The sequence below is a fragment of the Salmo trutta genome, chromosome 21 (assembly GCF_901001165.1).
Source record: "Salmo trutta chromosome 21, fSalTru1.1, whole genome shotgun sequence".
NCBI lineage: Eukaryota > Metazoa > Chordata > Actinopteri > Salmoniformes > Salmonidae > Salmo > Salmo trutta.
The window spans coordinates 31,555,479-31,580,581 of NC_042977.1; the positions used below are offsets into that span (position 1 = coordinate 31,555,479).

Sequence of the window (25,103 nt, forward strand, 5' to 3'; positions counted from 1 at the left end):
GGTTTCCATCTGAATTTGCTTTTCTCTCTCTGTTCACCTATTCTTTCCAGCCCTGCCATCGTGCCAAATTACATGAAAGGAATGTGATAGGTTATTTAATGTGGTACTTAATGTGCTTCCCACACAACTGTGGTTGGTAGTTATTCAAATGGGCTGTAGCCCTGTTTGCATGGTAGTACCAGAAAAATACAAAAGCAACTCAAGTCTTAATGTCGTCAAGCTAGCTGGTAGAACCCCCTGTAATCCATCACACCATCTAAATCACACAAACAAAACTACTTCAGAAAGCCTACATATGTGACATACTAGCTTCAACTGGCCTGTGTTTATGTGTGTCACAGAGAGATCTTGCAGGAGATCCAGCGTCTGAAAGTGCAGCACGAGCAGGCCTCCCAGCCTCCCACATGCACGTCCCAACAGAACCCCACTCTGCTGGCCGAGTTACGGCTTCTCAGGTAGACCGACCCATCTCAAATTCTTCTACAAAACAATCTGTGACCATTTAAATGGACAATTACATTTGTATATAAACTCAGCAAAAAAAGAAATGTCCTCTCACTGTCAACTGCGTTTATTTTCAGAAAACTTATGTGTAAATAACTCAGCAAAAAACTTATGTGTAAATATTTGTATGAACATAACAAGATTCAACAACTGAGACATAAACTGAACAAGTTCCACAGACATGTGACTAACAGAAATGGAATAATGTGTCCCTGAACAAAGGGAGGGTCAAAATCAAAAGTAACAGTCAGTATCTGGTGTGGCCACTAGCTACATTAAGTACTGCAGTGCATCTCCTCCTCATGGACTGCACCAGATTTGCCAGTTCATGCTGTGAGATGTTACCCCACTCTTCCACCGAGGCATCTGCAAGTTCCCGGACATTTCTGGGGGAATGGCCCTAGCCCTCACCCTCTGATCTAACAGGTCCCAGATGTGCTCAATGGGATTGAGATCCGGGCTCTTCACTGGCCATGGCAGAACACTGACATTCCTGTCTTGCAGGAAATCACGCACAGAACAAGCAGTATGGCATTGTCATGCCACCAGGGTACCACATGAGGGAGGAGGATGTCTTCCCTGTAACGCACAGCGTTGAGATTGCCTGCAATGACAACAAGCTCAGTCCGATGATGCTATGAAACACCGCCCCAGACCATGACTGACCCTCCACCTCCAAATCGATCCCACTCCAGAGTACAGGCCTCGGTGTAACGCTCATTCCTTCGACAATAAACGCAAATCCGACCATCACCCCTGGTGAGACAAAACCGCGAGTCGTCAGTGAAGACCACCTTTTGCCAGTCCTGTCTGGTCCAGCAACGGTGGGTTTGTGCCCATAGGCGACGTTGTTTCTGGTGAGGACCTGCCTTACAACTGGCCTACAAGCCCTCAGTCCAGCCTCTCTCAGCCTGTAGACAGTCTGACAGTCTGACAGTCTTGTAGACAGTCTGAACACTGATGGAGGGATTGTGCGTTCCTGGTGTAACTCGGGCAGTTGTTGTTGCCATCCTGTACCTGTCCCACAGGTGTTCGGATGTACCGATCCTGTGCAGGTGTTGTTACACGTGCTCTGCCACTGCGAGGACGATCAGCTGTCCGTCTTGTCTCCCTGTAGCGCTGTCTTAGGCGTCTCACAGTACAGACATTGCAATTTATTGCCCTGGCCACATCTGCAGTCCTCATGCCTCCTTGCAGCATGCCTAAGGCACGTTCACGCAGATGAGCAGGGACCCTGGGTATCTTTCTTTGGGTGTTTTTGAGAGTCAGTGGAAAGGCCTCTTTAGTGTCCTAAGTTTCCATAACTGTGACATTAATTGCCTACCGTCTGTAAGCTGTTAGTGTCTTAACGACCGTTCCACAGGTGCATGTTCATGAATTGTTTATGGTTCATTGAACAAGCATGGGAAACGGTGTTTAAACCCTTTACAATGAAGATCTGTGAAGTTATTTTAGTTTTTTACGATTTATCTTTGAAAGACAGGGTCCTGAAAAAGGGACGTTTATTTTTTTGCTGAGTTTATTATGGTTGTTTTTCCTCTACCAGGCAACGCAAAGATGAGCTGGAGCAGAGGATGTCTGCTCTGCAGGAGAGTCGCAGGGAACTCATGGTACAGCTGGAGCAGCTGATGCTGCTGCTGAAGGTGCGTGAGAAAGCCATACAGTTTCATTTCTACTGTAATGTAGGCCTGCTAATGAGACGGGTAGAAAATCCAACACACTTTTCATTATCCCACCACTAGAGAGAGCACTTCTTCAAATCTCACTGGGGCTTCATCATAAGGAAGTTTCCATATCTTCAGTAAATCCTGAGTTGCTCTTGTTTGACAAGTCTTCCTTTCTCATCTTCTTACCATAATCCAAACGTCTCTTTACAAAAAAAAGGTGTTTGTGTTCCCCAGTTTCTTCATGTTAAAATGTTTGAGATATAACCTTTTCCAGACCTTCTACTGGTCATTCTACTAAGAACAGTGTTTTGATCATAGGTTATGACCACTGGCAACATACAAACAACATAACTCACATAATGGATATATAGGATACAATTCAGTCAGAGTCAGACACAACAACAGTCAATGGGGAAAGGGGTTTAAGAAGCTTCACATAAACTGCTTACTGTACTGAATTAAGTGGTAAGGCTATCAATCTAATTACTCCAATGAAGGGATCAATGCTAATCCAGTCAGCCCTACCTAGCATAACTATGCTAGCATCAGACTTGCTAAAGCCTACTATATGGGAGAAAATCCCAATAAGTTTTTACATATGAAAGAAATTGTCTTCATTGATTGATTATACTATTGTGTGCTTTTGGGACAGTACATGAATAACGTTTTTCTCAACAGGAGGAGGAAAGGAAGCAAGCTGTAAGTTTGTCTGTGAAACCTAAAATAACTAATGCTTCTTACAAAGAAACTTCTGAATGTGATGTTTGTGGTTTTGCTGACAATATTTTATCAGTTCTCATGGGAACTGAAAATGCGTCAGTCAGATGAACTAACAGCATGTTAGATATTTAAATAATATTGACTTAATGTAAAGTGCTGCTAAATGGGCCTAAAATGCATTATGGCACGTGCTCAATGTTTGTTGCTCACCAACCATGGATGTGTTTTCAGCAGAAAACTCTACTGGCCTGAACTTTAGCAATTTTTGCTCCATTACTGGGTCTTATAACATTATAATTAACAATATGGGAATGATGCTATTACTGACACAACTCTTGGAGGTTTCACGCGGTGATGAGGAGTAGGGCCATGAGCTTTTCCTGACCAAAACTACAATCCCTACTTTACGTTCCCCATACAGACCTATGGATGTTCATAACTTCATGAATTCCAACTACCCCCCCATGCTAACAGGACAACACCCCAATCAGAAGAGACCAACAGTCCAGCAAGACAGCTATGCAGAAGCGACACAAAGAATAGAGCACCCTGCTGCAGCCGAGCTAAACCAGACAAGGCATCTGCTGAACATAATCTGCAAAAAAATCCATGAATTACTTCTTTCTTATTATCAGAAATAGAATAATTAAAAATACAACCTATTATCATTATGAGTTTTACATAAGATACCCAGGAAAGGGTTAAAGTTAGCTCTTATAAATATATGTAACCTTAGTAACAAAGTTCATGATATTAGTAATTTGCTAATCTTAGATAATATGAATATATTAGAAATTTCTGAGACTCGCTTAGAACACACCTTTGATACAGCAGTAGGAATACAAGGATATAACATCTATAGAAAAGACAGGAATGTCTACGGGGGAGCTCAGAGAGGATCTCATGACAAGTGAAGTAGAAGTGTTGTGGTTGCAGGTTCACCTGCCTCATCTGAAGCCTCTTCTTTTAAGGTGCTGCTATAGGTCACCAAATGCAAACTGTCAGTATCTGGAGAATATGTGTGTGATGTTAGATAAGGACCCTGATGCTATCAGAGAAATGTATTTTATTGGTGACCTGAACATTGACTGGTAATCATCTAGTTGTCCTCTCAAGAGGAAGCTTCTTACTGTGAGTAATGACTGTAACATAACCCAGGTTATCACTCTACCAACTAGAGTGTTGTCCAATAGTGGTGGATCTGTGACATCCACTTGCATTGAATATATCTTCACCAATGCTGCAGAGATTTGGTCCAAAGCAATATCAGTTCCCATTGGCTGTAGTGACCATAACATTGTGGCAATAACAAGGAAAGGCCTAAAGTTATTCATAAGAGATCATACAAAATGTTTTCTCAGGAGGAACTCTGCCTAGAAGGTCAGCATCCCGGAGTCGCCTCTTCACTATTGACATTGAGACTGGTGTTTTGCGGGTACTATTTAATGAAGCTGCCAGTTGAAGACTTGTGAGGCGTCTGTTTCTCAATCTAGGCACTCTAATATACTTGTCCTCTTGCTCAGTTGTGCACCGGGGCCTCCCAATCTTTCTATTCTGGTTAGGGCCAGTTTGCGCTGTTCTGTGAAGGGAGTAGTACACAGCATTGTACGAGATCTTCAGTTTCTTGCCAATTTCTCACATGGAATTGCCTTCATTTCTCAGAACAAGAAAAGACTGACAAGTTTCAGAAGAAAGGTCTTTGTTTCTGGCCATTTTGAGCCTGTAATCGAACCCACAAATGCTGATGCTCCAGATACTCAACTAGTCTAAGAAGGTTTTTCAGCGGTGCTAACATAATTGCAAAAGGGTTTTCTAATGATCAATTAGCCTTTTAAAATTATAAACTTGGATTAACTAACACAGCGTGCCATTGGATCACAGGAATGATGGTTGCTGATAATGGGCTTCTGTACGCCTATGTAGATATTCCATTAAAAAATCTGCCGTTTCCGGCTACAATAGTCATTTACAACATTAACAATGTCTACACTGTATGTCAGATCAATTTGATGTTATTTTAATGGCCAAAAAATTTGCTTTTCTTTCAAAAACAAGGACATTTCTAAATGACCCCAAACTTTTGAACAGTAGTGTATGTTGGTATGTTGGTCTGATGTGTATAAGGAAGAGAATCCAGATACAGCACTTGCAGTATTTGTTATATTGTTCTTGCCAATTGTTGACAAACATGCAACTGTTAAGAAACTAACTATGAGAACTGTTAGAGCCCTCTGGAAAGATGGTGAATTGAAAATGTTATGGTTCAAAGAAATGATGCAAAAAAGGTGGCAAACAAGTCGCTGCTCAGCTGATTGGTTGATATACTGTCAATTGAGAAATGTTGTGACTAAATATATACAGTTGAAGTCGGAAGTTTACATACACCTTAGCCAAATACATTTAAACTGAGTTTTTCACAATTCCTGACATTTAATCTTAGTAAAAATGTCCTGTCAGTCAGGATCACCACTTTATTTTAAGAGTGTGAAATGTCAGAATAATAGTAGAGAGAATGATTTCTTTCAGCTTTTTTTTCTTTCATCGCATTCCCAGTGGGTCAGAAGTTTACATACATTCAATTAGTATTTGGTAGCATTGCCTTTAAATTGTTTAACTTGGGTCAAACGTTTTGGGTAGCCTTCCACAAGCTTCCCACAATAAGTTGGGTGAATTTTGGCCCATTCCTCCTGACAGAGCTGGTGTAACTGAGTCAGGTTTGTAGGCTTCCTTGCTCGCACACACTTTTTCAGTTCTGCCCACATATTTTCTATACGATTGAGGTCAGGGCTTTGTGATGGCTACTCCAATACCTTGACTTTGTTGTCCTTAAGCCATTTTGCCACAACTTTGGAAGTATGCTTGGGGTCATTTTCCATTTGGAAGACCCATTTGCGACTAAGCTTTAACTTCCTGATGTCTTGAGATGTTGCTTCAATATGTCCACATAATGTTCCTACCTCATGATGCCATCTATTGATGCCTCCCCCTTTTTCCTCCAAACATATTGATGGTCATTATGGCCAAACAGTTCTATTTTTGTTTCATCAGATCAGAGGATATTCCTACAAAAAGTACAATATTTGTCCCCATGTGCAGTTGCAAACCATAATGTGGCTTTTTTTATGGCGGTTTTGAAGCAGTGGCTTCTTCCTTGCTGAGCGGCCTTTCAGGTTATGACGATATATGACTTGTTTTACTGTGGATACAGATACTTTTGTACCTGTTTCCTCCATCATCTTCACAAGGTCCTTTGCTGTTATTCTGGGACTGATTTGCACTTTTCGCACCAAAGTACGTTCATTTAGGAGACAGAACACGTCTCCTTCCTGAGCGGTATGACGGCTGCGTGGTCCCATGGGGTTTATACTTGCGTACTATTGTTTGTACAGATGAACGTGGTACCTTCTGGTGTTTTGAAATTGCTCCCAAGGATGAATCAGACTTGTAGAGGTCTACAATTTTTTTCCTGAGGTCTTGGTTTATTTCTTTTGATTTTCCCATGATGTCAAGCAAAGAGGCACTGAGTTTGAAGGTAGGCATTGAAATACATGCACAGGTACACCTCCAATTGACTCAAATGATGTCAATTAGCCTATCAGAAGCTTCTAGAGCCATGACATCATTTTATGGAATTTTCCAAGCTGTTTAAAGGCACAGTCAACTTAGTGAATGTACGCTTTTGACCCACTGGAATTGTGATTTAGTGAAATAATCTGTCTGTAAACAATTGTTCGTAAAATGACTTGTGTAATACACAATGTAGGTGTCCTAACCGACTTACCAAAACTATAGTTTGTTAACAAGAAATTTGTGGAGTGGTTGAAAAATGAGTTTTAATGACTCCAACCTAAGTATATGTAAACTTCCGACTTCAACTGTATATACAGTACCAGTCAAAAGTTTGGACACGGACCTCCCAAGTGACGCAGTGGTCAAAGGCACTGCATCGCAGTGCTAGCTGTGCCACTAGAGATCCTGGTTCGAGTCCAGGCTCTGTCGCAGCCGGCCGTGCCAGGGAGACCCATGGGTCGGCGCACAATTGGCCCAGCGTCGTCCAGGTTAGGGGAGGGTTTGGCCAGCAGGGATGTTCTTGTCCCATCGTGCACTAGCGACTCCTGTGGTGGGCTGGGTACAATGCATGCTGACGTGTACGGTCGCCAGGTGTACAGTGTTTCCTCCGTCACATTGCTGCAGCTGGCTTTCGGGTTAAGCGAGCAGTGTGTCTAGAAGCAGTGCAGCTTGGCTGGGTTGTGTTTCAGAGGACGCACGGCTCTCGACCTTTGCCTCTCCCGAGTCCGTACGGGAGTTGCAGCCATGGGACAAGACTGTCACTACCAATTGGATACCACGAAATTGGGGAGAAAAGGGGTAAAAAAAAAGTTTTTCTTTATTTTTACTATTTTCTACATTGTAGAATAATAGTGAAGACATGAAAACTATGAAATAACACATATTGAATCATGTAGTAACCAAAAAAGTGTTAAACAAATCAAAATATATTTTAGATTTGTAACGGTTGTCCAAAGGAGTAGACCAAGGTGCAGCGTGGTAAGTGTTCATCTTGATATGTATTGTTACTCAGAACACTTAAACAAAATAAAAAACAATGGTAAACGACCGTCACGTCTTGCAGGCTTACCGAGCAGTACAAAAATAACATCCCACAACTCAAGGAGGGAAAAAGGGCTGCCTAAGTATGGTTCCCAATCAGAGACAACGATAGGCAGCTGCCTCTGATTGGAAACCATGCCTGGCCAAAACATAGAAATATAAAACATAGAATGCCCACCCCACACCCTGTCCTAACAAAATAGAGAAATAAACCGTCTCTCTCAGGTCAGGGCGCCACCCTTTGACTTGATGGCAGCTTTGCACACTTTTGGCATTCTCTCAACCAGCTTCATGAGGTAGTCACCTGGAATGCATTTCAATTAACAAGTGTGCTTCTTAAAAATTAATTTGTGGAATTTCCTTCTTAATGTGTTTGAGCCAATCAGTTGTGTTGTGACAAGGTAGGGGTGGTATACAGAAGATAGTCCTATTTTGCAAAAGACCAAGGCCACATGAACAGCTCAAATAAGCAAAAGGAAATGACAGTCAGTCATTTACTTTAAGACATGAAGGTCAGTCAATGCGGAACATTTCAAGAACTTTGAAAGTGCAGTCGCAAAAACCATTGCAGCGCTATGATGAAACTGGCTCTCATGAGGACCGCCACAGGAAAGGAAGACCCAGAGTTACCTCTGCTGCAGAGGATAAGTTCATTAGAGTTACTAGCCTCAGAAATTGTAGGCCAAATAAATGCTTCACATAGTTCAAGTAACAGACACATCTCAACATCAACTGTTCAGAGGAGACTGTGTGAATCAGGCCTTTATGGTTGAATTGCTGCAAAGAAACCACTACTAAAGGACACCAATAATAAGAAGAGATTTGCTTGGGCCAAGAAACACGAGCAATGGACATTAGACCGGTGGAAATCTGTCTTTTGGTCTGATGAGTCCAAATTTGAGATTTTTGGTTCCAACCGCCGTGTCTTTGTGAAACGCAGAGTAGGTCAATGGATGATCTCCGCATGTGTGGTTCCCACCGTGAAGCATGGAGCAGGAGGTGTGATGGTGTGGGGGTGCTTTGCTGGTGAGATTGTATGTCAATTATTTAGAATTCAAGGCATATTTTACCAGCATGGCTACCACAGCATTCTGAAGCAATATGCCATCCCATCCCAGCATTCCAGGTGAAGCTGGTTGAGAGAATGTCAAGAGTGTGCAAAGCTGTCATCAAGGCAAAGGGTGGCTACTTTGAAGAATCTAAAATGTAATTTGTTTTACACTTTTTTGGTTACGACATGAGTCTAAATGTGTTATTTCATAGTTTTTATTTATTCACTATCATTCTACCATGTAGAAAATAGTAAAAAATAAAGAAAAACCCTTAAATCAGTAGGTGTGTTCAAACTTTTGACTGGTACTGTATATTTTACCAAAACAAAATAAATGATAAAAATAAAAAACATGACGTTATGGGCAGAAAGGCCAAATAATCGTTTGTTGAAGTTGATGGGTCATTTATCACAAAACTTTTTGATATAGACAATCATTTCAGTTTCTATTTCACCGGTAAAGTGGACAAACTGAGAAGTGAAATGACAATATTGAACAGTGAGCCATCATATTTGTGTATTGAAGATCTAATAATGATTGCTGTTTTGAATTTGGTCAAGTTTGTGTGAAAGAGGTGGAAAAACGGTTGTTATCCATCAATAATGATAAGCCACCAGGTATAAATAATCTAAATGGGAAAATATTGAGAATGGTAGCAGACTGTATTACCACCCCTTTCTTTTGCCTAACGGAGTGTGTGCCCACAGGCGTGGAAGGAAGCTAAAGTAATTCCACTGCCTAAAAATAGTAAAGCTTTTGCCAAAGCCTAAAGGAGTGTGTGCCCACAGGCGTGGAAGGAAGCTTAAGTAATTCCACTGCCTAAAAATAGTAAAGCGCACTTTGCTGTCTCTTACAGCCGCCCAATCAGTTTGCTGCCTGTTCTTAGTAAACTGATGGAGAGAATTGTGTTTTTTTTAAGTTAACTACTGACTTTCAGCATGCATATAAGGAAGTGCACTCAACTTGTACTGCACTGACTCTGATAATAACATTATAGTTGGAGCTGTAGTGTAAGATTTCAGTGCAGCCTTTGATGTTATTGATCATAATTTCTTATTGAAAAAACTCACTTGTTATGGCTTTACATCACCTGCCATCACATGGTTGGAGAATTACTTATCCAATAGAACTCTGAGAGTATTCTTCAATGGAAGCTTCTCGAACATCAGATATGTACAGTGTGGTATCCCTCAGGGCAGTTGCCTTGGGCCGTTACTCTACTCTATTTTTACAAATGATTTGCCACTTGTCTTACAAGAAGCCAAAATTACTATATATGCTGATGATTGCACACTCTACACATCAGCACCGACAGCCAGTGAGCTCAATGAGACTCTTAGGAGTTATAGTCAGTGTCAGAATGGGTAATTAACAATAAACTGGTCTTACATACATCTAAAACCAAAAGCATTGTATTTGGTTCAAAGCAGCTGAACACCTAGGAGTACCATTGGATGGTCAGTTATCAGGATCAAGTCATATTGACAAAGTTATTGTGAAGATGGTAGAGGTATGTCTGTTATTAAAAGATGTTTTGAGATTTTGACACAAAGATCAACTGTACTAGTTGTTCAGGCTTTGATCTTGTCCGATCTTGATTACTGTCCGGTAATATGGTCAGGTGCAGCAAAGAAAGACCTAGCAAAGCTGCAGCTGGTTCAAAACAAAGCAACACGCCTTGCCCTTAACTGCACACACTGAACTAACATCAACAACATGCATGATAGTCTTTCATGGTTGAGGAGAAATTGACGACCTCACTTCTAGTCTTTTTAAGAATCATTTGTGTGTTGAAAATGGCTAACCACTTAAATAATCTATTTGCATACACTTTGAACAGACATACATACCCCACCAGACATGCCACTATGGGTTTCTTCACGGTACCCAAACCAAACCAAAAACAGATTTAGTTTTATATAGAGCCATGTCATCATGTAATATTCTGCCACCAGATGTTTATCTTTAAAAAACAGATACAAAACATATTGTACTATAGCGCCTGGCCTCTTTCTAAAGATCTAATTTAACTGTACTGTATATAATAATATTAATATATATGATAGCATGTTTGTTGTCTCTTGTTGTCTTTCCTATATATAACTCATATTTTTTGGGGGGGGGTCAAATTATGATCTTGTCTCATCGCTGCAACTCTCCAACGGGCTTGGGAGAGTCGAAGGTCGAGTCATGCGCCCTCCAAAACATGACCCGCCAAGCCGCGCTTCTTAACACCCGCTCGCTTAACCCAGAAGCCAGCTGCACCAATGTGTCGGAGGAAACACCGTTCAACCGATGACCGCTGTCAGCTCGCAGTAGCCCGGCCTGCCACAAGGAGTCGCTAGAGTACGATGAGCCAAGTAAAGCCCCCCCACCAAACCCTCCTCTAACCTGGACGACACTGGGCCAATTCTGCGCCGCCCTATAGGACTCACAACACTGCGATGTAGTGCCTTAGACCACTGCACCACTCGGGAGGCCCCTTATTTTATATTTAATGTAATATCTTATGTTGTTCTTGTCTATTACTGTTCTGTACTTCGTCATGTATTTGTAGCCCAGGAAGAGTAGCTGCTGTAGCTAATGAGAATCCTAATAACTGAGTCATTCAGTATAGAAATAGCTCCACAAACATTAGATAGATCATTGTGGATGATCGCTGGTTGTTACTGCACTGGTTGTTACTGCTACTACTGACACAGTGACAGGAAGTGACACCTAGAGTCACACTAAACCCATGCTTCCTGTTTCCTGTTTCAGACTCAGGGACCTGGCTCCCCCCGCTCGTCTCCCAGCCACACAGTCAGTCGGCCCATCCCCATGCCAACCCAGTCAGAATCTGCCGGCACCACACCCACTCACACCCCTCAGGACTCACTCATGGGTGTGGGAGGGGACGTGCAGGAGGCCTTCGCTCAGGGTAATACACACACTCACACACCTTTACAGTTAGGAGTGCAGTAGCCTCCTCAGGTTCTGGAATGCCACAGTGTGTGTAGGCTTATGTACCAGCCTCTGTTCTATCTCCAGGCCCCAGAAGGAACTTGAGAAATGACCTCCTTGTTGCTGCTGACTCCATCACCAACACCATGTCTTCATTGGTTAAAGAGCTCAATTCAGGTAATACTATGGTCTCACTGTGTCTCTGACTTTTGAAAATATACCTTTCATATCCTCCGAGCATTTTAAAGCTGTGTGTGTTTTGTCTTCTCCAGAGGCTGGAAGTCAATCAGGGAGCAACATCGACTCTCAGACAGATGAACTGGTCTCCTCTCCCACTTCCGATCTTCTAGCACAGATGAGCACTAAACCACGGTAACTACAGTATGTAGTATGCACAGTGTGTAGATATGCTGTATGAATCTCTATAAAAGTTCCAAATCATATATAGAAGATTGCAGTATGGTAATGTTGGATTTACCTCCATAGTGTTGGTGGCAGGAACCCTGGTGGAGTTGAGGAGGAGTGCTATGAGAATGACTTGGTTCAGGTGCTGGAGGATGAGCTGAAGATGGGGGAACAACTAAAACACAGACGGGAGCAAGAGAAAACCCATATGGTGACCTATGGTTTGAGTTATTATTATGGAAAATAAGTGCATTTCAAAACACATTCCTTACAAATTCCTTGAATTCTTCTCTCTTCATTTTGGTTGTTTTCTTGGTGCGGTACAGGTGACTTTGCAGCAATGACCTTGTTTAACAAGTCTCCTGGTAAGAAGACACATTTATTTATTTTACATGTTCTTACCATTTGATGTTCACTGCGCAAAAATAACTATTCATCTTCTGTGTCTATTTGATTCACTGCCTGGAATATATTTTTTCTCACTACGCTATATTCCAGTACAAATGGGCAGAGTATTTAACTCCCTGTCCTCTCAACAGGTAAGCAATATGAAAAGCCACAAAAGTAGAAAAACACTGGAAGATGGATGAGAAGAGAAGGCATATAGAGAAGGCTGTGAAGAGATGATGGTCCACATGCATGCAAGTCAAGCTAAAAAAGAAGTGACAAGGAGGAAGGATCAAAGTTATTACACTGCTAAATCCAACAATAGAATACATAGTTATATTATGTAAAGATCTATTTTTTAAACCAACAGCATTTTTAAGTGAATACTGTGAACCGATATGGAGGGATTATTAAACAAAGCAGCTGTCTATTATACCACCGGTGCCATAAAATCGAATAGCTTTGTTGACAATTATTTGATATTTAATCATATTATTTTTGGGTATGAGTTGTTGAAGAATTGTGCAAGTATATGCTGTAGTTAATTTTTCCCTGAGGCCGCATTCGGTCTTCAACGAGGTCCGGAGTGTCGCACTGAATTGTTTAAAATATTTCCTTGCTCTCAAAATTTGCAAAAAATTGTCCTCGATCCATCATTTTGGGAATTGTCTATGATCTCTGACTGTTTAGCGAGCTGGACTGTCAAGAAACTGTATGAGTATAGGTCCAATATCATTTCTACACAGTTTTGATTAGATTTTAGTCCTTTTTTTTTCATTTTAAAGTGTATTTTTACTCAAACCACCCACGGGCCAGATTGGACGCCCTCTGACCTGCGGGTCGTATGTTTGATACCCCTGCTGTAGGTGTATTGCTGGTGAGATTGCTTTTTAAACCAAATAGTAAACTTGGTATATGTGTAAACTGAGGCACAACTGTATAACCCAGAGGGTAGCTACAGTATGTCTGACGCTATGACCTGGTTGGCCCACCAGTCGAATGATACAGGTGTTGTATCGCTTTTGTATTTGTTGTTTGACCTTTTAGCTTTTTGATTGACCTATTGAAAGAGTGGCTTGTCAGATAGTTTATTTTATTTGCCTTAGCTGGTTAGTCTAGCTCACCTTTGGATGGGGTACAGTCAGACCTTCAATGCAGCATGTACTGTAGCTAACATTGTTCCAGCCACTGATAAATTTACATTCACTGTCAAAATCAATTTGTTTATTTCACCCACAAGTATTGCCTAGTAGTTAATAGTACTGTATTACGTAAGACAACTTTGCAGCCGAGGAACAATGTTATTTGCCTTCTGCATGTTGTGTTTGCCACATTGCAAATTTTATTTAATTCCACCTGGAGTATTAAGCCGTTAGGTGATACTAAGAGAATGAGACAGTATAAGACAAAGAAGCTGAACCTATGATACATCTAATGCTGGAAAGTGATATTGTCTACTGAAGGATTTTGTTACCTAATAGCTATACATTGATTAAGAGTTATAGTTGAGTTTATTTTATTATAGCTGCTTGAGATTTGAAGATGTGACGACATAAATGAAATTGGAGTAGGGAGTACAGTACGTAGACAGTGCATAGTAGATAGAATGGACAGTACAGTACATATAATGGACAACATTGTTCATAACACTCCAGATTCTAAGGTTTACACTTGCAAGAACAGAGGACATTGTTTGTTTACCATGTTTCAGAATCAATATCTTCTGTTTTACCAGAGATTTTGAAGTTGCATTGTCATTTAAATGTTCTGACCAAATTATTAGCGTTCTTATACTCACTCACACACAAATCTCTCACAAACATACACTCAAAGACACTCACAGTCACACACTTGGTAACCAAGCTCATTGTGTGTAAATGTTACCCAGTCACTTTAAAATATGTGGTGCAAGCCAATAAATGTGTGAAATATATCTAGTATGATTTCCAAGCTAATTCGTATAAGTGATTTTGCATGGTGGTGATGATGCATAATAAAGATTTGACACAACATGATAATGTTGTTGCCTATGAGCTCTTTCTCTTCTTTTTATCCATCACTTATAAAAGGCACCTGCATAGCCTGGAATCCAAACTGATATCTGTTTGAAGCAATGATGAAACTGAGAATATCAGTTTGGATTCCAGGATAGCACTATGAATTCCCATAGGTTTGCTTTACTGCCCCACAATTTATTATCTGTCACTAGTTCAATGCACCCAGCTCACTGCATTTAATTCATCACACACCCTCCCAGTTAGAACAAAAGAGCAGACAACCATTGCTAGATAAGATCACTACTTGTGTATAACCTCACACAGACTGTAGGTGTATCCCTTGGCTACTGTCAATAAGATAGGGTCTCTGTCGAATTCAGAAGTAGCCTTCAAGTTGACATGATTCCCTAAGAATTGAAATCAGTAGAACAATTGCACGCAGCAGCTGGGTACTGAACGTCTGAAAGTATGTCAAATAACCCCTTGGGCCAAAGAAAAGGCCTTTGCCGAAGCATTTCAGCCAAGGTAATCTTAAATGCTAATGACATTTCATGCTTTCTTGCTCCTAACTTATTTATGAAACTGACACCATCGTTTCATTGCTTTGCCTGCTCTGTCCTCTGTTTCTGCTCTCCTGCTCTTGCTTGACAGGCCACTCCATTGTTCTGTCTTCCTCCCTCTACGTAGGACTTGAGTGCCCCCTGCTGTTCAACAAGTATCTTCTTTGGTATTATGGCGGTCCGAAAGCAGGCGGTGCGTCACTCCGCCTACTTTCTTGGCTGTATATCAGCCTACTATTCTGGAGAATGAATTCATTACACTTTGTGAAAAAGTTGCCCTACCAACTAACCCTACACCCATTAAAATCTCATCACTATTCCACTACTTTGGCTCTATCTGATCCTACATCAGGCCAACAGCCTGGGAGGACGGGACACTATCGTTCAAAACACCTTGTAACTCTTCTGCAGTAAAATCTCATACACCCAAGTACTTCTCCGCAGCTGCCATCACAACATCTATCCTCTGTGATTTACTTTCCATTCCTGCTGTACAGTTGACAACCATGGCCATGAACGCCAAAAATACGAACCTTACTGAAGCATATTTTATTCCTATCACTCTCTATTGACCTCTGCCTACTCACAGGGGATCCTCTTAGGATCTCTCACCCTGGACCCATTTTCCTCTACTACTCTCATCACTGCCTCAGCATACGACACCTTCTGCACTACTTTGATCCTGGTAACCTCAACATTTTTTGTCTCACCGGACACCTCTGATCTCCAACACCATGCGTAACCCTACAGTTTACACACACAACTTTTTCCACCGATACTACAAATTCCTTTGCCTCATGTCCTCCTGCACACTTCTCACATCTAGAAATCTCCCTCCTACAGACTGTTGCCAGCACCATAAGCTTGACATCTAAAACACCGTAATGGGTTTGGAACAAAAGCTCTCACGGGATAACTCGCACATCCTAACTTGACTTTATCTGATAAAAACTCTACATCAAAATTCAGTTGTACAGGCATTGTCTTCTCTGTTTCACCACGCTCTCCACCGGGTCTGTGTTGCACCAAACGGTGGTCGTCACAGACACCGGGAATCTTCAACTTTATCTTCAACTTCACCAAACCCTCCTCAAAACTTAATACCAGTCCAGTTATCACTCCTTTCAACAGAGGCGCCCTGCTCAGGAGAGAAAAACATGTCACAGTTCTTGTCCCCAGTCAATTTTGCTGTGACTCTTACATGGATGATGTTAAAAATATTTGTTGGTCTAATGTGATTAATAAGGAGCATCCAGACGCTGCACTTGATGTATTTATGAAATTGCTTCTTCCAATTATTGATAAACATGCACCTATTAAGAAACTGACTGTTAGAACTGTTAAGGCTCCATGGATTGATGAGGAATTGAAAAACTGTATGGTGGAAAGAGATGGGGTAAGAAGAGTGGCTAATAAGTCTGGCTGCACATCTGACTAGCTGACTTACTGCAAATTGAGAAATTATGTGACTAAACTTAACAAAAAGAACAAGAAACTGTATTTTGAAGCCATGATCAATGATATAAAGAATGCTGGAAAAAAACTTTGGAGTATTTCAATTAAATTATGGTCAGAAAGACAAATTCAACTCCATCTTTCATCGAATCAGATGGCTTATTCATCACAAAACCATTTGATGTTGCCAATTATTTTAATGATTACTTCAACTTAGGCAGGAAATTCCAACAATGAACAGTCGGCCGTCGTATTCATGCATAGAAAAACAAATAAGAAAGAAAAGGATTGCAAGTTTGACTTTTGTAAAGTTAGTGTGGGAGAGGTGGAAAAATTATTGTTATCGAACAATAATGACAAACCTCCTGGCATTGACAACTTAGATGGAAAGCGACTGAGGATGGTAGCTGACTATAGCCACTCCTATCTGTCATATCTTTAATCTGAGCCTAGAGGAAAGTCTTTGTCCTCAGGCCTGGAGGGAGCCAACGTAATTCCTACCCAAGAGTGGTAAAGAGGCCTTTACTGGTTTTAACAGCAGACCTATACGCGTGGTACCAGCTCTTAGCAAACTGTTGGATTTTTTTGTTCTTTCTCTGTAAACAAATTAACAACAGACTTTCAGCATGCTTATAGAGAAGGGCACTCAACATGTTCAGCACTGTCACAAATGACTGATAATTGGTTGAAAGAAATTGATAATAAGAAGATTGTGGGAGCTGTATTGTTAGATTTCAGTGCACCCTTTGATATTATTGACCATAACCTGTTGTTGAAAAAAATGTATGTGTTATGGCTTTTCAACTTCTACCATATTGTGGATCCAGAGCTATCTATCTAATAGAATTCAAAGGGTTTTCTTTAATGGAAGCTTCTCTAATGTCAAACATGTAAAGTGTGGTGTACCACAGGGCAGCTCTCTAGGCCCTCTACTCTTTTCTATTTTTACCAATGACCTTCTGTGTCCATGTATGCTGATGATTTAACCATATACGCATCAGCAACCACAACTAATAAAGTCGCTGAAACCCTTAACAAAGAGTTGCAGTCTGTTTTGAAATGGGTGGCCAGTAATAAACTGGTCCTGAACATCTCTAAAACTAAGATAATTGTATTTGGTACAAATCATTCCCTAAGTTCTAGACCTCGGCTGAATCTGGTAATGAATGGTGTGGCTGTTGAACAAGTTGAAGAGACTTAATTACTTGGCGTTACCTTAGATTGTAAACTGCCATGGTCAAAACATATAGATTCAATGGTTGTAAAGATGGGGAGAGGTCTGTCCTAGTTAAGCTGCAGCTGGCCCGAACAGAGCAGCATGTCTTGCTCTTCATTGTAATCAGAGGGCTGATATAAATACGATGCATGCCAGTCTTTATTGGCTAAGAGTTGAGGAGAGACTGACTGCATAACTTCTTTTATGAGAAGCATTATGTAGAAAATACCACATTTTTTGCTCCCTCTGGATGGCAGAAATGCAAAACTTCTACCCGATTCAACTTCGAGTCACTTTCACTGACCCAACATTGCCCAACCTCTTCTCCACCCAACCTGACACCACATATGGATCAGCCAGAAGGCAAGGATCCATATTCTCCAAAAATCTCACTTGCACTAGGCAAAAAAACATCTTTATCACCATCGGGACGAGGCTCGAACTTGGCGGTCTTCACTGCACCTGCCACCATAGTTAATTCATCCTCACTCTTGTCATGTTAAATTTCTTTCTGCAGGACTCCATATTTATTCTTAATATGCTCCGTAGTCTTTTTTAATTTTTTTCTGCCTGCCTTCTTACTGACCTCTATGGGTTCCCCTGACTCCGTCCCCAAGTCCGACAACCATTCGGGGACGTACCTGCCATCTTGTCAACCACGCCTCTCCATTATGTGGGTTTAATGACAAGACCCAAAGAGGGACAAAACATTTTTTTAACAAGTATCTCAGCCCCCAGAACCAAATATTGTCTGCCACGAGAGACCAACAGGGTTTTAACAAGATGGGATACAGGTTTAGTCAGATTTGACTTTTTGTAGCAGGTTAGGAGTACTTACTTACCTAGCAGGTTAGGACAATTAGGTTAAGGTTAGAAAAAGGGTTAGCGTTAGCTCACCAAGCGAGGAGATTATGTATGTAATGGCTTATTTGCTCGAATATACTTTTTCTAATGCTTAGGTTGTTATGCGTGTACTGATATAAGTAGGACACGTGACATCCTGGAGACTTTGAGAAAGAAACACTTTATATCGAAGATTATGGACATACTGACAAGATGCATGTCTCTCCTCCCTTTTTTGAATTTTCAATGAATATTCAATTCAACCGCCTGTATTCAATGGAGAGAGATGCTATGCTACTAGCCTCATACCATGACTATGCATAGCCATCTCTAGACAACTCCCACATAAAATGATGTTTATCAGACTTTCCGGGACATCACGTGTCCTACTTATATTAGTACACTAGCAACAATTTAAGCATTACGAAACTTCCATTCAATCAAATAAATATAATGTAGCAAATAAGCCATACATACTTCTTGCTTGGCCGAAACAACGAGTCACCTGCTGGAGGGAGACAGATTTTACCCAGAGTTGGGCCTCTCTTCCTCTTTCTCTCTGTTTATATCGGAGGTCATGTTAGTGTTATCTACAATCCTTGGGACGTACCTACCCTAAATCCTAACCCTAACCTTAACCCTTACCCTAACCAGTAGCGATTTTAGCATGTAAATCTTGGTGGGGCAAACTCCCAAAATTGTTTTTAGATGCATGCCAGCAAAGCCACTACACAACACAACACTGAACAATACATGAATTGCACTATAATGGTGACAAATGGTGCTCACAAACTGTTAGGGCCTACATAAAGCTGTCCCAACAGCAGAGCTTTCTTTTCAGCACCTTTGAATTAACCCTTACCACTTCTTCACCTGACTATCAGCGGAGCCTTGTCTGGCAGCGAAACAGTTCATTCAGCCTCATTTACTGCCTTTTAAAAAAACATAGCTGATATGGCTGACTTGCTTAAACAAATGTGGTTTCTACTGACAATTGAGATGTAAAACTATGGCATAAGGGGATGACGAGCGAATAAGAGACAATCTGTCATTTCCATTAAGACATTAATGAGCGAGCTAGGATGGACATAGTCAATAACTATACGTTCAGCACTTTCGAAATGTACAGCGACAGAATTCAAATCAAATCAAATTTTATTAGTCACATGCGCCGAATAAAAATGTGAATAAGAATAAGAAATAAAAGGAACAAGTAATTAAAGAGCAGCAGTAAAATAACAATAGCGAGACTATATACAGGGGGTACCGGTTAGTCCAGGTAGTTGAGGTAATATGTACATGTAGGTAGAGTTATTAAAGTGACTATGCATAGATAATAACAGAGAGTAGCAGCGGTGTAAAAGAGGGGGGGGGGGGGCAATGCAAGTAGTCTGGGTAGCCATTTGATTAGATGTTAATGAGTTTTATGGCTTGGGGATAGAAGCTGTTTAGATGCCTCTTGGATCTCGACTTGGCGCTCCGGCACTGCTTGCCATGCAGTAGCAGAGAGAGCAGTCTATGACTACGGTGACTGGGGTCTTTCACATTTTTTAGGGTCTTCCTCTGACACCGCCTGGTATAGAGGTCCTGGATAGCAGGAAGATAGACCCCAGTGATGCACTGGGCCGTACGCACTACCCTCTGTAGTGCCTTGCGGTTGGAGGCCGAGCAGTTGCCATACCAAGCAGTGATGCAACCAGTCAGGATGCTCTCGATGGTGCAGCTGTAGAACCTTTTGAGGATCTGAGGACCCATGCCAAATCTTTTCAGTCTCCTGAGGGGGAATAGGTTGTGTTGTGCCCTATTCACGACTGTCTTGGTGTGCTGGGACCATGTTAGTTTGTTGGTGATGTGGACACCAAGGAACTCGAAGCTCTCAACCTGCTCCACTACAGCCCTGTCGATGAGAATGGGGGCGTGCTCGGTCCTCCTTTTCTTGTAGTCCACAATAATCTCCTTTGTCTTGATTGAGGGAGAGGCTGTTGTCCTGGCACCACACGGCCAGGTCTCTGACCTCCTCCCTATACGCTGTCTCGTCGCTGTAGGTGATCAGGCCTACCACTGTTGCATCATTGGCAAACTTAATGATGGTGTTGGAGTCGTGCCTGGCCATGCAGTCATGAGTGAACAGGGAGTACAGGAGGGGACTGAGCACACACCCCTGAGGGTCCCCTGTGTTGAGGATCAGCGTGGCGGATGTGTTGTTACCTGCCCTTAGCTCCTGGGGGCGGCCCATCAGGCAGTCCAGGATCCAGTTGCAGAGGGAGGTGTTTAGTCACAGGGTCCTTAGCTTATTGATGAGCTTTGAGGGCACTATGGTGTTGAATGCTGAGCTGTAATGAATGAATAGCATCCTCACATATGTGTTCCTTTTGTCCAGGTGGGAAAGGGCAGTGTGGAGTGCAATAGAGATTGCATCATCTGTGGATCTGCAAATTGGAGTGGGTCTAATGTTTCTGGGATGATGGTGTTGATGTGAGCCATGACCAGCATTTCAAAGCACTTCATGGGGTACAGACGTGAGTGCTACGGGTCGGTAGTCATTTAGGCAGGTTACCTTTGTGTTCTTGGGCACAGGGACTATGTTGGTCTGCTTAAAACATGTTGATATTACAGACTCGGACAGAGAGAGGTTGAAAATGTCAGTGAAGACACTTGCCAGTTGGTCAGCGCATGCTCGCAGTACATGGTAATCCGTCTGGCCCTGCGGCCTTGTGAATGTTGACCTGTTTAGGGTCTTACTCACATCGACTGTGGAGAGCGTGATCACACAGCTCTCCGGAACAGCTGGTGCTCTCATGCATGTTTCAGTGTTAATTGCCGCGATGCGAGCATAGAAGTAGTTTAGCTCGTCTGATATGCTCATGTCACTGGGCAGCTCTCTGCTGTGCTTCCCTTTGTAGTCTGTAATGGTTTGCAAGCCCTGCCACATCCAACGAGCGCCGAAGCCGGTGTAGTACGATTCGATCTTAATCCTGTATTGATGTTTGCCTGTTTGATGATTCGTCGGAGGGCATAGCGGGATTATTTATAAGCTTCCGGGTTAGAGTTCCGCTCCTTGAAAGCGGCAGCTCTAGCCTTTAGCTCAGTGTGGATGTTGCCTGTAATCCATGGCTTCTTGTTGGGGTATGTACTTACGTTCACTTTGGGGGCGACGTCATCGATGCACTTATTGATGAAGCCAATGACTGATGTGGTGTACTCCTCAATGCCATCGGAAGAATCCCGGAACATATTCCACTCTGTGCTAGCAAATCAGTTCTGTAGCTTAGCATCTGCTTCATCTGACCACTTTTTTATTGACCAAGTCACTGGTGCTTCCTGCTTTAATTTTTGCTTGTAAACAGGAATTGGGAGGATAGAATTATGGTCAGATTTTCCAAATGGAGGGCAAGGGAGAGTTTTGTACACATATCTCTGTGTGGAGTAAAGGTGGTCAAGAGATATTTTTCCCTCTGGTTGCACATTTAACATGCTGATAGAAATTTGGTAAATCTGATTTCAGAACATGGGAACATGGGCCATTCTTACAGTATTCTGCCTGAACACCATGTCAGACCTGTAGGATAAATAAAGGGGGTATATAAGAAGACAATGTAAGCTCTTATAATATTCGATGATGACATTTCTCTAGAACATGCTATAGACTACAGGTGCACCACCAAGTCAGAACAGTAGGCTAAGTTACGAGGGGGAAATGGACTTCAATTGGTATGATATGTTACGTTTCATATCAAATCAAATCAAATGTATTTATATAGCCCTTCTTACATCAGCTGATATATCAAAGTGCTGTACAGAAACCCAGCCTAAAACCCCAAACAGCAAGCAATGCAGGTGTAGAAGCACGGTGGCTAGGAAAAACTCCCTAGAAAGGCCAAGACCTAGGAAGAAACCTAGAGAGGAACCAGGCTATGAGGGGTGGCCAGTCCTCTTCTGGTTGTGCCGGGTGGAGATTATAACAGAATATGGCCAAGATGTTCAAATGTTCATAAATGACCAGCATGGTCAAATAATAGTAATCACAGTGAACAGGTAAGGGTTCCATAGCGGCAGGCAGAACAGTTGAAACTGGAGCAGCAGCACGGCCAGGTGGACTGGGGACAACAAGGAGTCATCATACCAGGTAGTCCTGAGGCATGGCCCTCCGAGAGAGAGAAAGAAAGAAAGAGAGAAAGAGAGAGAGAATTAGAGAGAGCATACTTAAATTCACACAGGACACCGGATAAGACAGATACTCCAGATACAACAGACTGACCCTAGCCCCCGATACATAAACTACTGCAGCATAAATACTGGAGGCTGAGACAGGAGGGGTCAGGAGACACTGTGGCCCCATCCGATGATACCCCCGGACAGGGCCAAACAGGCAGGATACACCATATGGTATGGACGCTTGGATTGCGTCCTACCTGACAGGTCGCTCCTACCAGGTGGCGTGGCGAGAATCTGTCTCCGCACCACGTGCTCTCACCACTGGTGTCCCCCAGGGCTCTGTTCTAGGCCCTCTCCTATTCTCACTATACACCAAGTCACTTGGCTCGGTCATATCCTCACATGGTCTCTCCTATCATTGCTACGCAGACGACACACAATTAATCTTCTCCTTTCCCCCTTCTGATAACCAGGTGGCGAATCGCATCTTTGCATGTCTGGCAGACATATCAGTGTGGATGACGGCTCACCACCTCAAGCTGAACCTCGGCAAGACGGAGCTGCTCTTCCTCCCGGGGAAGGATTGCCCGTTCCATGATCTCACCATCACGGTTGACAACTCCCTTGTGTCCTCCTCCCAGAGTGCTAACAACCTTGGCGTGACCCTGGACAACACCCTGTCGTTCTCCACTAACATCAAGGCGGTGACCCGATCCTGTAGGTTCATGCTCTACAACATTCGCAGAGTACGACCCTGCCTCACACAGGAAGCGGCGCAGGTCCTAGTCCAGGCACTTGTCATCTCCCGTCTGGATTACTGCAACTCGCTGTTGGCTGGGCTCCCTGCCTGTGCCATTAAACCCCTACAACTCATCCAGAACGCCGCAGCCCGTCTGGTGTTCAACCTTCCCAAGTTCTCTCACGCCACCCCGCTCCTCCGCTCTCTCCACTGACTTCCAGTTGAAGCTCGCATCCGCTACAAGTCCATGGTGCTTGCCTACGGAGCTGTGAGGGGAACGGCACCTCCGTACCTTCAGGCTCTGATCAGGCCCTACACCCAAACAAGGGCACTGCGTTCATCCACCTCTGGCCTGCTCGCCTCCCTACCTCTGAGGAAGCACAGTTCCCGCTCAGCCCAGTCAAAACTGTTCGCTGCTCTGGCACCCCAATGGTGGAACAAGCTCCCTCACGACGCCAGGACAGCGGAGTCAATCACCACCTTCCGGAGACACCTGAAACCCCACCTCTTTAAGGAATACCTGGGATAGGATAAAGTAATCCTTCTAACCCCCCCCCCAAAAGATCTAGATGCACTATTGTAAAGTGGTTGTTCCACTGGATATCATAAGGTGAATGCACCAATTTGTAAGTCGCTCTGGATAAGAGCGTCTGCTAAATGACTTAAATGTAAATGTAAATGTAAATGTATGTATTAATTTGTGGGTGTCCATCATTCATTTCATATGATATGTTATGAATTACAATTTGTATATGTTTACAAAAATTACAATTCATATATGTTACGAATTGCAATTCATACAACATATTACAAATTGCAGTTTGTACAATATGTTACGAATTTGCTAAATGTATGATATGCTACGAATTCCAATGTGTTTTTGCTAACGTTAGCTAGGTGCCTAGGTTCGGCTTAAGGTTATAGGGTTAGGTGTTAGGTTAAAGGGTTAGCTAACATGCTAAATAAACTCAGCAAAAAAAGAAATGTCCTCTCACTGTCAACTGTGTTTCTTTTCAGCAAACTTAACTTATAATATTTGTATGAAACAAGATTCAACAAGTGAGACATAAACTTTACAAATTCCACAGACATGTGACTACCAGAAATGGAATAATGTGTCACTGAACAAAGGGGGGGTCAAAATCAAAAGTAACAATCAGTATCTGGTGTGGCCACCAGATGCATTAAGTACTGCAGTGCATCTCCTCCTCATGGACTGCACCAGATTTGCCAGTTCTTGCTGTGAGATGTTACCCCACTCTTCCACCAGGCACCTGCAAGTTCCCGGACATTTCTGGGGGGAATGGCCCTAGCCCTCACCCTCCAATCCAACAGGTCCCAGATGTGCTCAATGGGATTGAGATCCGGGCTTTTCGCTGGCCATGGCAGAACACTGACATTCCTGTCTTGCAGGAAATCATGCACAGAATGAGCAGTATGGCTGGTGGCATTGTTATGCTGGAGGGTCATGTCAGGATGAGCCTGCAGGAAGGGTACCACATGAGGGAGGAGGATGTCTTCCCTGTAACGCACAGCGTTGAGATTGCCTACAATGACAACAAGCTCAGTCCGATGATGCTGTGACACACTGCCCCAGACCATGACGGACCCTCCACCTCCAAATCGATTCCGCTCCAGAATACAGGCCTCGGTGTCAACGCTCATTCCTTCGACGATAAACGCAAATCCGACCATCACCCCTTGTGAGACAAAACCACGACTTGTCACTGAAGAGCACTTTTTGCCAGTCCTGTCTGGTCCAGCAATGGTGGGTTTGTGCCCATAGGCGACGTTGTTGCCAGTGATGTCTGGTGAGGACCTGCCTTACAACAGGCCTACAAGCGCTCAG

The 25,103-nt window shown here is 42.7% G+C and overlaps 1 protein-coding gene across 3 annotated transcripts in view; it reads left to right on the forward strand.

Annotated features, from left to right (window-relative positions):
• LOC115157167 (dystrobrevin alpha) overlaps nt 1-14,322 on the forward strand; it is a 34,782-nt gene extending 20,460 nt beyond the window's left edge. For 2 of the 3 annotated variants that reach the window (XM_029705180.1, XM_029705179.1), the window contains exons 13-21: nt 342-455; nt 2,051-2,147; nt 2,850-2,870; nt 11,315-11,474; nt 11,585-11,674; nt 11,770-11,869; nt 11,984-12,113; nt 12,229-12,267; nt 12,442-14,322. In XM_029705180.1, coding sequence (XP_029561040.1) covers nt 342-455; nt 2,051-2,147; nt 2,850-2,870; nt 11,315-11,474; nt 11,585-11,674; nt 11,770-11,869; nt 11,984-12,113; nt 12,229-12,246 — 730 coding nt within the window. In that variant the 3' untranslated portion in view covers nt 12,247-12,267; nt 12,442-14,322. The remainder of the gene's footprint in view (nt 1-341; nt 456-2,050; nt 2,148-2,849; nt 2,871-11,314; nt 11,475-11,584; nt 11,675-11,769; nt 11,870-11,983; nt 12,114-12,228; nt 12,268-12,441) is intronic. The other variant, XM_029705181.1, reaches the window with a different exon arrangement.
• The last annotated feature ends 10,781 nt before the right edge of the window (nt 14,323-25,103 follow it).